The sequence below is a fragment of the Asparagus officinalis genome, chromosome 9 (genome assembly GCF_001876935.1).
Source record: "Asparagus officinalis chromosome 9, Aspof.V1, whole genome shotgun sequence".
Classification (NCBI taxonomy): domain Eukaryota; kingdom Viridiplantae; phylum Streptophyta; class Magnoliopsida; order Asparagales; family Asparagaceae; genus Asparagus; species Asparagus officinalis.
The window spans coordinates 15,570,512-15,583,845 of NC_033802.1; the positions used below are offsets into that span (position 1 = coordinate 15,570,512).

Below are 13,334 nucleotides of genomic sequence, written 5' to 3' on the forward strand. Positions count from 1 at the left end.
CTCACAGTGGCTGCTCCTCAAACTCTCTCACTGTTCTCACTCCCCAATCCCAACGTGTCGGCCACCGTCGAAGCGAAATTAGGTTAGTTTTTTTTCTTTTAGTTTTTCTCTTTTTTTTCTTTTCTTCTTTTTTTCTTTTTGAAAATAATTTATATGATTACATATTTACATCATGTAAGAGACTGTTTCTTTTTTCATATTAGACTCTTTGAGGGTGAGGAAATTCCACTTCAGTTGGATGACAATGATGATGAGGATGATTAGACACTGTTATTCTGCTACTTGCTTATTTTGTTTCGTAGACTTTTGCTCATGTTGAATATTATCTTGTATTGTGATTTGTGGAAATTTATGAACTTCTCTATGTTATGCATGCTAATTAAGATTCTTTTGTGATATAGTAGGTGAAATTATATTTCTTAGTCTTTTTATGTGTTAATTTATAAACATGTTGCTTATATGCTTCTTTGTCTTATGTTAGAAAATATTAGTTTGAGTTATGCGTCTCAATTCAGTGAGACGCACGCATCATTGTGCACCTTGCGCATGATGCGCGTAAGGACCTTTTGCGCCCCACATTGCGCCTTGCGCCTCGATAACACTGCTCATCACATTCCCCTACAAAATCTTCAGGTGGCACAATCTATGTCATGTGAAGGAGGACTCATGCATTGCCCCTGTCTGGATCTCTCTTCCGAGGCTTTCTCTTCAATGTTTCATCCTAGAGTTCTTAGAAGCAGTGGCCAACAAAATTGGCCGATTTCTTTGCCTTGACAAGGCTACGGCCACCCTCGCTCGTACCAGTGTAGCGAGAATTTGTGTTGAAATTGATCTTAGGAAGCCTCCGCCCCAATCTATTTGGGTAGGCCTTTTTGAAGGGTTTAAGCAACCCATTGTGTATGAAAAGTTGCCAAAGTACTGTAATGAGTGCCATATCCAAGGCCACACATCTGTAGAGTGCTCCAAGAATCACTTGGACAACCCCAAGCTCTAAGAGGAGGGTCAACCATCAGTGATGAACAGGAGCACGCCACATGTTCGTCAAAATACCGCAGGCCAATTCTCGGCCACAACATATAGCCAGAACCCCACCAACAACCCCGTTTCCATTCTTTCGCTAACACCCTCCCTCCATCCCATTTCGGCCCCTTCTGAAAGCTAAAAAATCCGCAATCAGCACCCCCGACTCCCATGATACTGAGAATCCTCATCAACATGCTACTTCCATTCCTCCACAAACCAATCAAACCATCACCTCTCCCGTATTTGACCAGGTCTCCACTGAGTTTCAACCTAATACAACCCATAAATCAACTCCAGCTCCCCCCACTCGCACCAACAACAAGCATAAGCGCAAATCCGTTGCATTTCAGCTGCCACCCCCTCAAGTCCAACCCAATGTGGAAGCTAACCAAGCCTTCTGGGATGCGGTGAACCGTCAAGTGACCATCATCGAGCAAGCTCGCCTCAAGTCCTTGACAACACAATCCTCCACTCCTAATACCCAACCCCACAGCGCCGCAGAAGGCTCCATCCTCAATCTCGAGCACAATCCACCTCATTCAGTCCAAGTTCAGGCTAGCTCGGATTCGGGCTCCTCCATAGCCACAGACTCCCAACCCAACTCCCTATCAGCTATCGTCTAAGATGCACAAAACCCCGCAGATGCATTTCAATCCACTTCTTATGACTCTGAGGGGGAGGAACCCCCATATGAGCCCTCACCTCTTCAAGGCCACAATACCGATGATCTCCCCTCCCAGGTGCCTCAAAGTTCCAAAAGGAACAAGAGATATCCGGATCAACCACTCCAATTCCAACTTATGGTCCGAAAGGATCCTAATCCATCCACCTCATGATTAATCATAAGGTGATTAGAATGTCAGGGGTATAGCCAACCCTGATACTTTTGGATACTGCCGCCAACTTATAGCAGAACATAATCCGTCTCTTCATTATCATTAAGCCCATGGTACTTCCAAGTGCATCAGAAAATTCCACTTCTTCTGTGAGTCTTCCAACTGGACCTCGAATGAGGATCTAGGTGGCAAAATTTAGATTTTATGGAGGCCATCCACCCAAGTCAGCATCATTCACAGAGAAGTTCAATGCATTACTATCTCTGTGTCCTAGGGGCATAGAGCATCCGTTCTCCATTAGCCCTCTCACATCAAGAGCCTTCTTACTTAGATTTCAAGATGATAAAGACTTGCTGAAGGTCCTTACTCAGCCATCCATGATTCTCATCACCAGTGTTATTGAGCCACGTGCGCCTGGCGTCAGGCGCTGCGGCCTGCAGCAAATGCGCCCCGCACCAGAGGCGGGACGCTGCAGGCTGGTTATGTGATACGAACTGGGTTGGGTGCGGTAACCCTTATTTATTAACCTTTATGTTTAGGGTTCAAGCTATCTTTCATTTTTTCTCTTACAGTGGCTGCTCCTCAAACTCTCTCACTGTTCTCACTCCCCAATCCCAACGTGTCGGCCACCGTCGAAGCGAAATTAGGTTAGTTTTTTTTCTTTTAGTTTTTCTCTTTTTTTTCTTTTCTTCTTTTTTTCTTTTTGAAAATAATTTATATGATTACATATTTACATCATGTAAGAGACTGTTTCTTTTTTCATATTAGACTCTTTGAGGGTGAGGAAATTCCACTTCAGTTGGATGACAATGATGATGAGGATGATTAGACACTGTTATTCTGCTACTTGCTTATTTTGTTTCGTAGACTTTTGCTCATGTTGAATATTATCTTGTATTGTGATTTGTGGAAATTTATGAACTTCTCTATGTTATGCATGCTAATTAAGATTCTTTTGTGATATAGTAGGTGAAATTATATTTCTTAGTCTTTTTATGTGTTAATTTATAAACATGTTGCTTATATGCTTCTTTGTCTTATGTTAGAAAATATTAGTTTGAGTTATGCGTCTCAATTCAGTGAGACGCACGCATCATTGTGCACCTTGCGCATGATGCGCGTAAGGACCTTTTGCGCCCCACATTGCGCCTTGCGCCTCGATAACACTGCTCATCACATTCCCCTACAAAATCTTCAGGTGGCACAATCTATGTCATGTGAAGGAGGACTCATGCATTGCCCCTGTCTGGATCTCTCTTCCGAGGCTTTCTCTTCAATGTTTCATCCTAGAGTTCTTAGAAGCAGTGGCCAACAAAATTGGCCGATTTCTTTGCCTTGACAAGGCTACGGCCACCCTCGCTCGTACCAGTGTAGCGAGAATTTGTGTTGAAATTGATCTTAGGAAGCCTCCGCCCCAATCTATTTGGGTAGGCCTTTTTGAAGGGTTTAAGCAACCCATTGTGTATGAAAAGTTGCCAAAGTACTGTAATGAGTGCCATATCCAAGGCCACACATCTGTAGAGTGCTCCAAGAATCACTTGGACAACCCCAAGCTCTAAGAGGAGGGTCAACCATCAGTGATGAACAGGAGCACGCCACATGTTCGTCAAAATACCGCAGGCCAATTCTCGGCCACAACATATAGCCAGAACCCCACCAACAACCCCGTTTCCATTCTTTCGCTAACACCCTCCCTCCATCCCATTTCGGCCCCTTCTGAAAGCTAAAAAATCCGCAATCAGCACCCCCGACTCCCATGATACTGAGAATCCTCATCAACATGCTACTTCCATTCCTCCACAAACCAATCAAACCATCACCTCTCCCGTATTTGACCAGGTCTCCACTGAGTTTCAACCTAATACAACCCATAAATCAACTCCAGCTCCCCCCACTCGCACCAACAACAAGCATAAGCGCAAATCCGTTGCATTTCAGCTGCCACCCCCTCAAGTCCAACCCAATGTGGAAGCTAACCAAGCCTTCTGGGATGCGGTGAACCGTCAAGTGACCATCATCGAGCAAGCTCGCCTCAAGTCCTTGACAACACAATCCTCCACTCCTAATACCCAACCCCACAGCGCCGCAGAAGGCTCCATCCTCAATCTCGAGCACAATCCACCTCATTCAGTCCAAGTTCAGGCTAGCTCGGATTCGGGCTCCTCCATAGCCACAGACTCCCAACCCAACTCCCTATCAGCTATCGTCTAAGATGCACAAAACCCCGCAGATGCATTTCAATCCACTTCTTATGACTCTGAGGGGGAGGAACCCCCATATGAGCCCTCACCTCTTCAAGGCCACAATACCGATGATCTCCCCTCCCAGGTGCCTCAAAGTTCCAAAAGGAACAAGAGATATCCGGATCAACCACTCCAATTCCAACTTATGGTCCGAAAGGATCCTAATCCATCCACCTCATGATTAATCATAAGGTGATTAGAATGTCAGGGGTATAGCCAACCCTGATACTTTTGGATACTGCCGCCAACTTATAGCAGAACATAATCCGTCTCTTCATTATCATTAAGCCCATGGTACTTCCAAGTGCATCAGAAAATTCCACTTCTTCTGTGAGTCTTCCAACTGGACCTCGAATGAGGATCTAGGTGGCAAAATTTAGATTTTATGGAGGCCATCCACCCAAGTCAGCATCATTCACAGAGAAGTTCAATGCATTACTATCTCTGTGTCCTCGGGTGATTTATCCTTCATGTTATTGGCCGTGTACGGTAAGCACACGGTCTAACTCAGGAGAGAACTCTGGGACCACCTTCGGTCCATTCACTCCCAATTCAACAGACCATGGATATGGGGGAAGACTTCAACACAATTACCTCTATCCAAGATAATATTGGTGGAGCTCTCCCTAAATCGAGAGCTATGGAGGACTTCAATAATTGCATCAATGATTGTCATATGGCTCTTATTGTTACCATTAGGAACAAGTTCACCTGGTGTAACAACCAGAAAGACCTGAGGCATACTTGGGAAGTCCTTGATAGAGTTCTTCAATCATCGGACCTCCTCCTTGTAGGGGGGCTATCAGCTCAAGCCCTTCATTGCTCCTTCTCTGATTATTCTCCCATCATCCTTTCATGGTGTCTCAATTCTCATTCCGGTCCGAGGTTTTGGCGGTGCCAACACATGTGGTCTCGGCACAACTCCTTCCTCAATGTAGTCCAACAACAATGGGCTAATGACCACCACTCCCCTCTTAAGAACCTTTGCATCAAACTCAAGCTCTTGAGACCACCTTAAAGAGTGGAACTCTACCACATTTGGGAACATTTTTGCCCACAAAAAGGAGCTGGAATCTGAGATTGATGCTCTCGAAACACCCCTTCAGTCTCATTGGTGTTCGGATGCCTATAAGAAGCTTCAAGATTGTAAATCCAAATGGAGTGAAGCTTCTATCCGAGAGATCTTCTGGAAGCAAAAATCCCATATCAAATGGCTTCGAGAAGGAGATTTTAATTTCAAATTCTTCCATGGCATTGTCCGTAGCAAATCGTCTCAAGCTATCATTGGTAAGCTTTCAGGACCGGATGGAGAGAATCTCCAAGGTCAAGAGGCCATTCATGAAGCTTCTGTATCATTCTTTGCCAAACTTTTCTCCTCCGAACCCCACCATCTCAAGATTGATCTTCTCAACCTCATCCCCAACAAGATCTCCGCAGATATGAACCTCATGCTATTGAGACCTTTTGATCTAGCTTCATCATGCAGCCCTCTCTATCCCAGTGGACAGTGTTGCGAGTATTGATGGATTCTCGGTATCATTTTGCACTTCCTCCTAGGAAATTATTGAGCCCTCTATCCTTGCGGCAGCTAATGACCTCCTGGCTCACAAACCCGCCTCCTTGAAGCCATCTCCCACACAGCCTTTGTCATCATTCCCAAAAAGCAACTTGTCCTCGACTTCAATGACTTCTGTCCCATAAGCTTATGTACCATCTTATACAAAATCTTTGCTAAGGCGATTTGCATGAGACTTGCCTCGGTCCTTCCCATGATCATCTCCCCCAATCAATCAAGAGGCCTTTGTGAAAGGTCGGAGTATATCTGATAATGTGAGTCTTGCCTAAGAGATTTGTCGGGATCTTGACAAAAAAGCCAAGCATCCCAACATCATCCTCAACCTAGACATGCATAAAGCATATGATCGCCTTGAATGAGATTTCTTATGGGAAGTCCTCTTTCAGTTTGGCTTTTCCATGGACTGAGTTGAGCTCATCAAAGCTTTGCAATTGCCATTATTCAGTGGTCTTTCAAGACACCCATAGGGGCTATTTTAAGAGTTCTCGAGATCTAAGGCAAAGGAACTCATTATCTCTGAGTCTATTCATCATAGCAGAGGAAGCCTTATATTTGGGCTTTGCTCACTTCATCCCCAGTTCAGCCCACTTCTCCACTACCATGGCCACTTGTCCCACCCATCTTCTATTTGCGGATGACCTGATCATATTTGCCAATGCTTTCCGTCAGTCCCTCATATCCATCTTGGATTTTCTGGACAAATGCATGCAATCCTCGAGCTAGCTTCTCAGCCTAGCTAAGAGCCGATACTACATTCAATCTAAAGCCTCTCGATCACGCACTAGGGTGGTCAAATCTACTCTCAAGTTCCCTAGAGGTGTTTTCCCAATGACCTATTTGATAGATAACCCCCTTCTTGCCCTTAATTGATAGAATCAAAGCTCGCCTGCTAGGGCGACATTGCAAACTATTGAGTAGTGCGGGTCGCATCATTCTCATTAAACATGTCCTCAGTAGCATGCCCATTTACCTTCTCTCATCTACCGCATTCCCTAAATCTATTATCAAGATGATTGAGGGTTTGCTCGCTAATTTCTTCTGAGGCTCCTCCGAGTATGGCAACAAAAAATATTGGCTCAGCTGACATAACTTGTGCATCCCTGTCAATGAAGGGGGCTTGAGTTTCCGCAAGCTCTTTGATATCAAAAAAGCTTTCATTCTCAAACAATGCTGGCAACTATGTAACCAATCTTCCATTTGGACTTCATTTATGTTAGCTAAGTACAAAATTCAGCCATGTCCCATATCTTGGTTGGGCCGTCAACGATGCTTAGTGGAGTGGAAAAATATTCTGGTCTTAAGACATGAATTTGCTGATCGATGTTCATGGTTCATTGGCAGAGGCAATGTTTTTTTCTGGTATGACCGTTGACACCCTGAGTTTTGACTGGATCTCCTCAACCCCAATGGAGATATCCAAGCTAAAACTTAGGGACTTCTATCATAACGGTACTTGGTCATTCGAGGATTTACTTCACTGTCTCGGCCATGAAGTGATGCAGTCCTTATATGCTTATGCTCCTAGGCTATCAGAGGATGATGATAAACGCCATTGGGCCTCTGAAATCACAGGGTCATTCTCCACCAAATCTGCATGAAACTCCATCTGTGATCACCATCCTCATATGCATATTCTAGAGGATATTTGGGCCACCCCCATGCCTACCTCGACCAAGCTTATCTGCTGGAGGATCCTCTTCAACATCCTTCCAGTGGACAAGCGGTACAAAGGAGTTGTATATCCCTAGCTTCTAAATGCATTTGCTCCAGCAGCCATCAATCTAAAAGTCTGAATCATCTATTTGTGGAGGGCGAGCTAGCCTAATCCCTATGGAGGTATTTCAGCATCATATTTGCAGTTCCCTACTTTCCTTCACAATCCATAATCGCTAGAATCAAATGGTGGTTTCAGACTTGTAAATGAAAGTCTCATTTTTCATTATGGGGAGGCTAGCTTGCATTGCCATCTACTGCCAGATTTAGAGTTTCATGAATAATACTATCTATGGGGGTATGATCAAAAATCATATGCATGCTAGGATGGTTATCATTGATGCTTTGCAACATATGGACCAACTTGTCAAACCTATGATGCATTCATCAAAGTATGGTATCGACTCCTTGCTTGCTTTAGGTATCACCCCTAAGGTCCCGAAGGCTAAACGAATCTCTTTGTGTGCCTGGACCCCCCAAAGGCCAATTCGTTTGCTCTCAATGTTAATGGATCTTGTCGTAAAAACCAAATGGCCATTGGGGGTGTGATTCGATACCATGAAACAAGGTTTTAAATATCGGTTATCGGAGATTTATCAGACGGCCAAAATCCTTATTTGGATAGCGGAAATCGGGGATATATCGGGGATAAGTAGTATTTATCGGAGCAATATATTGGATGGCATATATATATATAATATAACAACTAAAAAATGTAATCTAACCATGCTTAATGAAATATAAACACACCAAAACAGAAAAGCAAAGTATGTACAGTTTATTCACTAATTTTTTATATAAGTCTCTGTTACAGGAAAAACAGAAAAACAAAGTATGATAAAAGAATAGTTATATAACTGATATTACTTAAAAGAGAAAGTGCGTGCGTGAAGGAATTACAAGAGAAGGAAAGCTCACAACATGTGTATATAACCATGTTTCTGGAAAAAAAAAATGATTGACAGGGTAGGCTAGCGACGAAGTTCAAGGTTGAAGTTTATGAAGGCGAGCGACGAAGAGGCGCAGAGAACATGAGATGGAGATAACGGAGGAAGCGCCCTATGAGAAAAGGAGCAGCCGTTAGAGACAAAGTTAGGGTTTGAAGGTCGGATTCACAAAGTTTCGGGTTTTAAGTTTCATATTATTAACAAAACGGGTCGGGTCAGGTTTTAAAAACTCAACAACTCAACTCAAAATGCCTGGCCGATAATCCTGATAATCCCGATAATTTAGCCTTACTTATCGGCCGATAAGTGCCGATAACGTCGATAACTCGTCGATAATCTCCCCAAAACAATAACCGATTACAAAACCAACTTATCGTAGCGGAGAGCTCAAAAATCCGATAACTCGGCCGATAATATCGATTATCGGCCGATATTTAAAACAATGCCATGAAGGGAAGCTCGTTTGCGCATTTGCGGGGCCTAAAGGAATGGGTACTAGCTTTCAATGGGAAATCTATGCATTAGATGTTGGAGCTGAATTTATTGAAGAGTTGCAATTGCAGTCCTCAATTGCGTACACTGACTCTAAAAGCCTAGCCATGAGCATAGGAAAAAAGTGCCCACTATTGTAGCTCACTAGATTATGGAAGTCCACGAATCATCGACTTGGAGATATCCCTGCTTGTCATTGTGTAAGGGAATCAAATGTTGTAGCGGATGCTCTTTCCAAGCTGGGTCACACCCTTCTCAAAACTCAGTATTTTTTTGCTCCAAAAGAGTTACCCATTCTGATTCAAAAAGTTTCTATGGCTCGATAAGATGGGTCACCATTTCTGCAGGGTCCGATAATGTGTGCTAGTTGGACATGGCGTTGAGGATTTGGTTTCGATCTTACCTTGGTTCTTGCATGCCCATTTATGAAGCTTGCTGGTGGTTTCGGGAATAGTATGTGCTCTTTGGTCATGGTTTTTTTGGGATTGAATGCTCCATTTATAGGTTGGTGTTACTACTGGATATGTATCATTGGGAGAATGAAGCTACCACGAGTTTGGTCTTTTGGTTTATTTTGTTTCTTCAGGAGCTCCATGTGTATAGCTCAAAAATCTTTTGTGATAGTTTTGCGTTATGTATACTTTTGTTCAGTGAGGGATGTGTCACTTCATGATGTATCTGCTCCCAAAGTTTCGGGGAGGTATCATGAAGCTTTTTAATATCAATGAAATCTATATCTTTTGAGGTTAAAAAAAAGGTCAAATTATGAGTATATTTTTTTAGAGGTAGGTTAGAATCTTTGAAACTACGGTTGATTGCCCTCTAAAAGTATATTTTCACTTTTACTTGTTTCGAAAGAGCGTATTATTAAGTTAATAATACATCATCTAGGATTTGGCACCCTGTAGTAATTTGGGACATCAGAAGTGTGTTAAGGTTTACTTAACAGATACCATTTTGGTTTAGGTGCATCGAGTCTCTAATAAAAAATGAAAAAATTGTTTTAATCATGCTCATAGATTATATCTTTCATTGATAAAGACATCGTAAGAAAATAATTCTTCTTATTATTTTCTGTGGAAAAGTTTGTAATAAAATCAGATGAACTGCAAACATGAGAAATGCAATAGGATCCAATGAGATGGAATTTTCCACATAAGGGGGAAGGGAAATGGCTATATCTTAACAATTAATCCTTATCATATCATATTGAAGTTTTACTTTGTACATAAACTGTGTTTGCAGTCTTAACGACCCCCCCCAAAAAAAAAAAAAAACACACACACAATATTTTTTAAGAAGATACTCCAAGCACACTAAAAACCCCCCCCACAAAAAAAAAAAAAAAAAAACACACACACAATATTTTTTAAGAAGATACTCCAAGCACACTAAAAATGGTAGAAGGAAGAAATTGGTGGTCGGTGACCGATAATTGCTTCGGAAACTTTTAGCATCAAGCATACACTGGTGAAAATATTTTGTACTGAATTGTGGTATTAATCAATTTGGAACACAGTAGTGATGGCATTGACCACAATGCAAAGACACTGCCATAAGTATATGTGTGCAATTGGTCTCTGAATTTGAGAATTTTTTTTTGTTAATGATTAGTCACTATTGATAACTTATATTCTGTGCTAGGTTGTTTATGGAGACACTGATTCTGTCATGGTACAATTCGGTGTGCCAAGTGTAGAAGCTGCAATGAAACTGGGAAGGGAGGCAGCCGATTATATCAGCAGAACTTTCACGAAGGTATTTATTCAAGTGTTTTATGGAATTTACTGGTTAAACTATTTGGGTTTTCTATCTATTCCAATTTACCACTGTTTTGAGTGGAGTTGTAGAGGTATTTTATGTTTCCCACTTAATTACCATTCTTTTTACTTGTCCATCTCATTGGTCGAGTTTGATAGCAGATTGAGGTTTTCTGGTGGTTTTTACAGGATTATCACCTGATTTTTTTTCCTAATGAAATAATTGCGCATTCAGGGGGTTGTCATCTGTGCAAATCTAACTTTTACATTGTTGTTTATGTGGATGAATAAGTTGGTTAATTTAGTTACCTTATTTACCGATTCATAATGCTGGTTTTGCAGATGCTTATATTTCTGATCTTGGGATTCATGTTCAAAGTACTTTTAGCTGTCATCATTTTGTTTCCATATCAACCTAGCTGTAGCTTGATTCTTTGCGTAGTTTTTATTTAATCAAATAATATATCATTCAACTTGTTTAAGTTTTAATTAAGTTATTCAAGTTTGTTAATGTGGAGGTTTGTCTAATATTTGTGTTTGAAGCCCATCAAACTAGAGTTCGAGAAGGTTTATTATCCATATCTATTAATTAGCAAGAAAAGATATGCTGGATTGTATTGGACAAATCCTGATAAGTTCGACAAAATGGATACTAAAGGTAAGAGTTATTTCAGTACTGCACAAGAGTTACTTCATGTGGTAAACCTCTCTAATCTTCTTTTCTTTTGATGTAACAGGCATTGAAACAGTCAGAAGAGACAACTGTTTGTTAGTAAAAAATCTGGTGACTGAATGCCTTAACAAATTATTAATTGACCGAGATGTTCCTGGTGCTGTTCAATATGTTAAGAACACCATATCTGATCTTCTGATGAACCGCATGGACTTGTCTCTTTTGGTTATAACAAAGGTGTGAGTTATTTCTTGGATCACTGTTATAAAGCTGTTTTTCGTCTTTCAGAATTTGAATGAAATCTGGATGATGCCTATTCTATTGTTTGGGTTCTGCCTAATTTGTTGGAATGCAGGTTGGCCGCATTTTTATCTAATTTGCTCGTCTTTCTCACATAACAGGGTTTGACAAAAACAGGTGATGATTATGCTGTGAAGGCTGCACATGTTGAACTTGCTGAGCGAATGAGAAAGGTATGCCACACCTCCATCCCCTATTTCCATATTTGTTTTGGTCTTTTCTGAGCGCAAAATAGACAATAGTGACAAATAGGTCAGCGTGTTATTTGGTGCAGCAGTCTCCTTAACTTCGAAAGATTCACGATTAGGTATAAAGTTACTGAACATGTGATACCTAATTCTAGGACCCAATCTTTTAGTTACCATTTCAGAGTAATGAATGTTTACCACCTCTGTGTGTTATAGGAAAGGAATGGGTAGAACTAAAGTTGATGGACATGTATTGAGCAAAAATGTCAACATGGTGGCAATTGCCATGATGATGCTACATAAAGATTTGGAAGATTCTTGGTGGCAACTAGTGTGAATATAGTGTGCTTGTCGCATGTGACACAAGTGTAACTATAATGAACACGTTTAGTGTGAATTGTTGGAGAAAAAATTAGGAAAAGAACTTGTGCACATCATGCATGATGTAGTGCTGTTACTGGAGACAAATTGAATGAATCATGCATGACACGAGGAATGGATACCACAGTCTCACTAAATGTTAGAAAACAAAAGCAGTTCTTCAAAGTTCAAACAACATGATACACAAGCATTGAACATGTAATTTACTATCCATGATAAATAAAAAGGAATATGTTGCAAAGGAGGGGATCTTAATACTATATGTTGGGCTACTAGCATATATTACAACAGTTTGTTTATTGTCTTATTGTGTTAGTTTTCAAATATTCACAAATTTCCCCAAAAAAAACTGAAATAGAGAAATATGTCATTTTGTAAATTAACTTGTAACTATTGAGCATGGCCTAAAATATGATACTGTATGAGTTTTATTTTTTTCTTATTTTCTCTTTCCTTCTGTTTCTTAACCACACTTTTTAGTGTTTTAGGTAACATGAATAATAACATATACAATTGCACGTTACTTGTATCCAAATGTGTCAAAATTAAGGAATAACATTGAGAAAAAGAAGACTTTGGTATACCACAAGTTATTCAAAATTGTTGCATCTAGCTCGATCTATGGGGATTCTCTCTGACTGTTATTTCAAGAACTTGTATCTAATATAAACAACTCAATACAACAACTAACAAGATGAGTTGATATTTTAACATCATGGAGTTTGTGTTGTACCAAAATGTTTTTAGGTAAAGGAATATAGGAGAAAGATTGAACCATTGATGATATAGAAGAGCTCTAGTTAAAGTTTCTCGCATTGCAGCATGCTTTATTTATTTGTTCTGTTTCTTTATTCTGCTTTAACTTAAAATGTGATTTGATCTAGTGGCTTGATCTACCATCATGTTCTTTGTGAACAGCGTGATGCTGCAACTGCCCCCAATGTTGGAGACCGTGTTCCATATGTCATAATTAAAGCTGCAAAAGGTGCCAAGGTAATTCAATTCATTATCGCCCAAGTGCAGTAGATAGTTAGCATGTATATTCATATTCATTGATTTATGTATTCAAGTGATGCACTAATTTCAGGCTTATGAGAAGTCGGAGGATCCCATATATGTGCTTGAGAACAACATTCCTATTGACCCCCAGTACTACCTTGAGAACCAGATCAGCAAGGTTTAATAAGTATCCACTCTCGTAT

The 13,334-nt window shown here is 40.8% G+C and overlaps 1 protein-coding gene across 1 annotated transcript in view; it reads left to right on the top strand.

Moving 5' to 3' along the window:
* The window catches only part of LOC109823232 (DNA polymerase delta catalytic subunit), a 46,165-nt gene that overhangs the window by 30,254 nt on the left and 2,577 nt on the right, over positions 1-13,334 (top strand). Inside the window, exons 21-26 of the mRNA XM_020389519.1 lie at positions 10,475-10,588; positions 11,134-11,248; positions 11,328-11,500; positions 11,665-11,736; positions 13,051-13,125; positions 13,220-13,309. Of these exons, the coding sequence (XP_020245108.1) occupies positions 10,475-10,588; positions 11,134-11,248; positions 11,328-11,500; positions 11,665-11,736; positions 13,051-13,125; positions 13,220-13,309 (639 nt within the window). The remainder of the gene's footprint in view (positions 1-10,474; positions 10,589-11,133; positions 11,249-11,327; positions 11,501-11,664; positions 11,737-13,050; positions 13,126-13,219; positions 13,310-13,334) is intronic.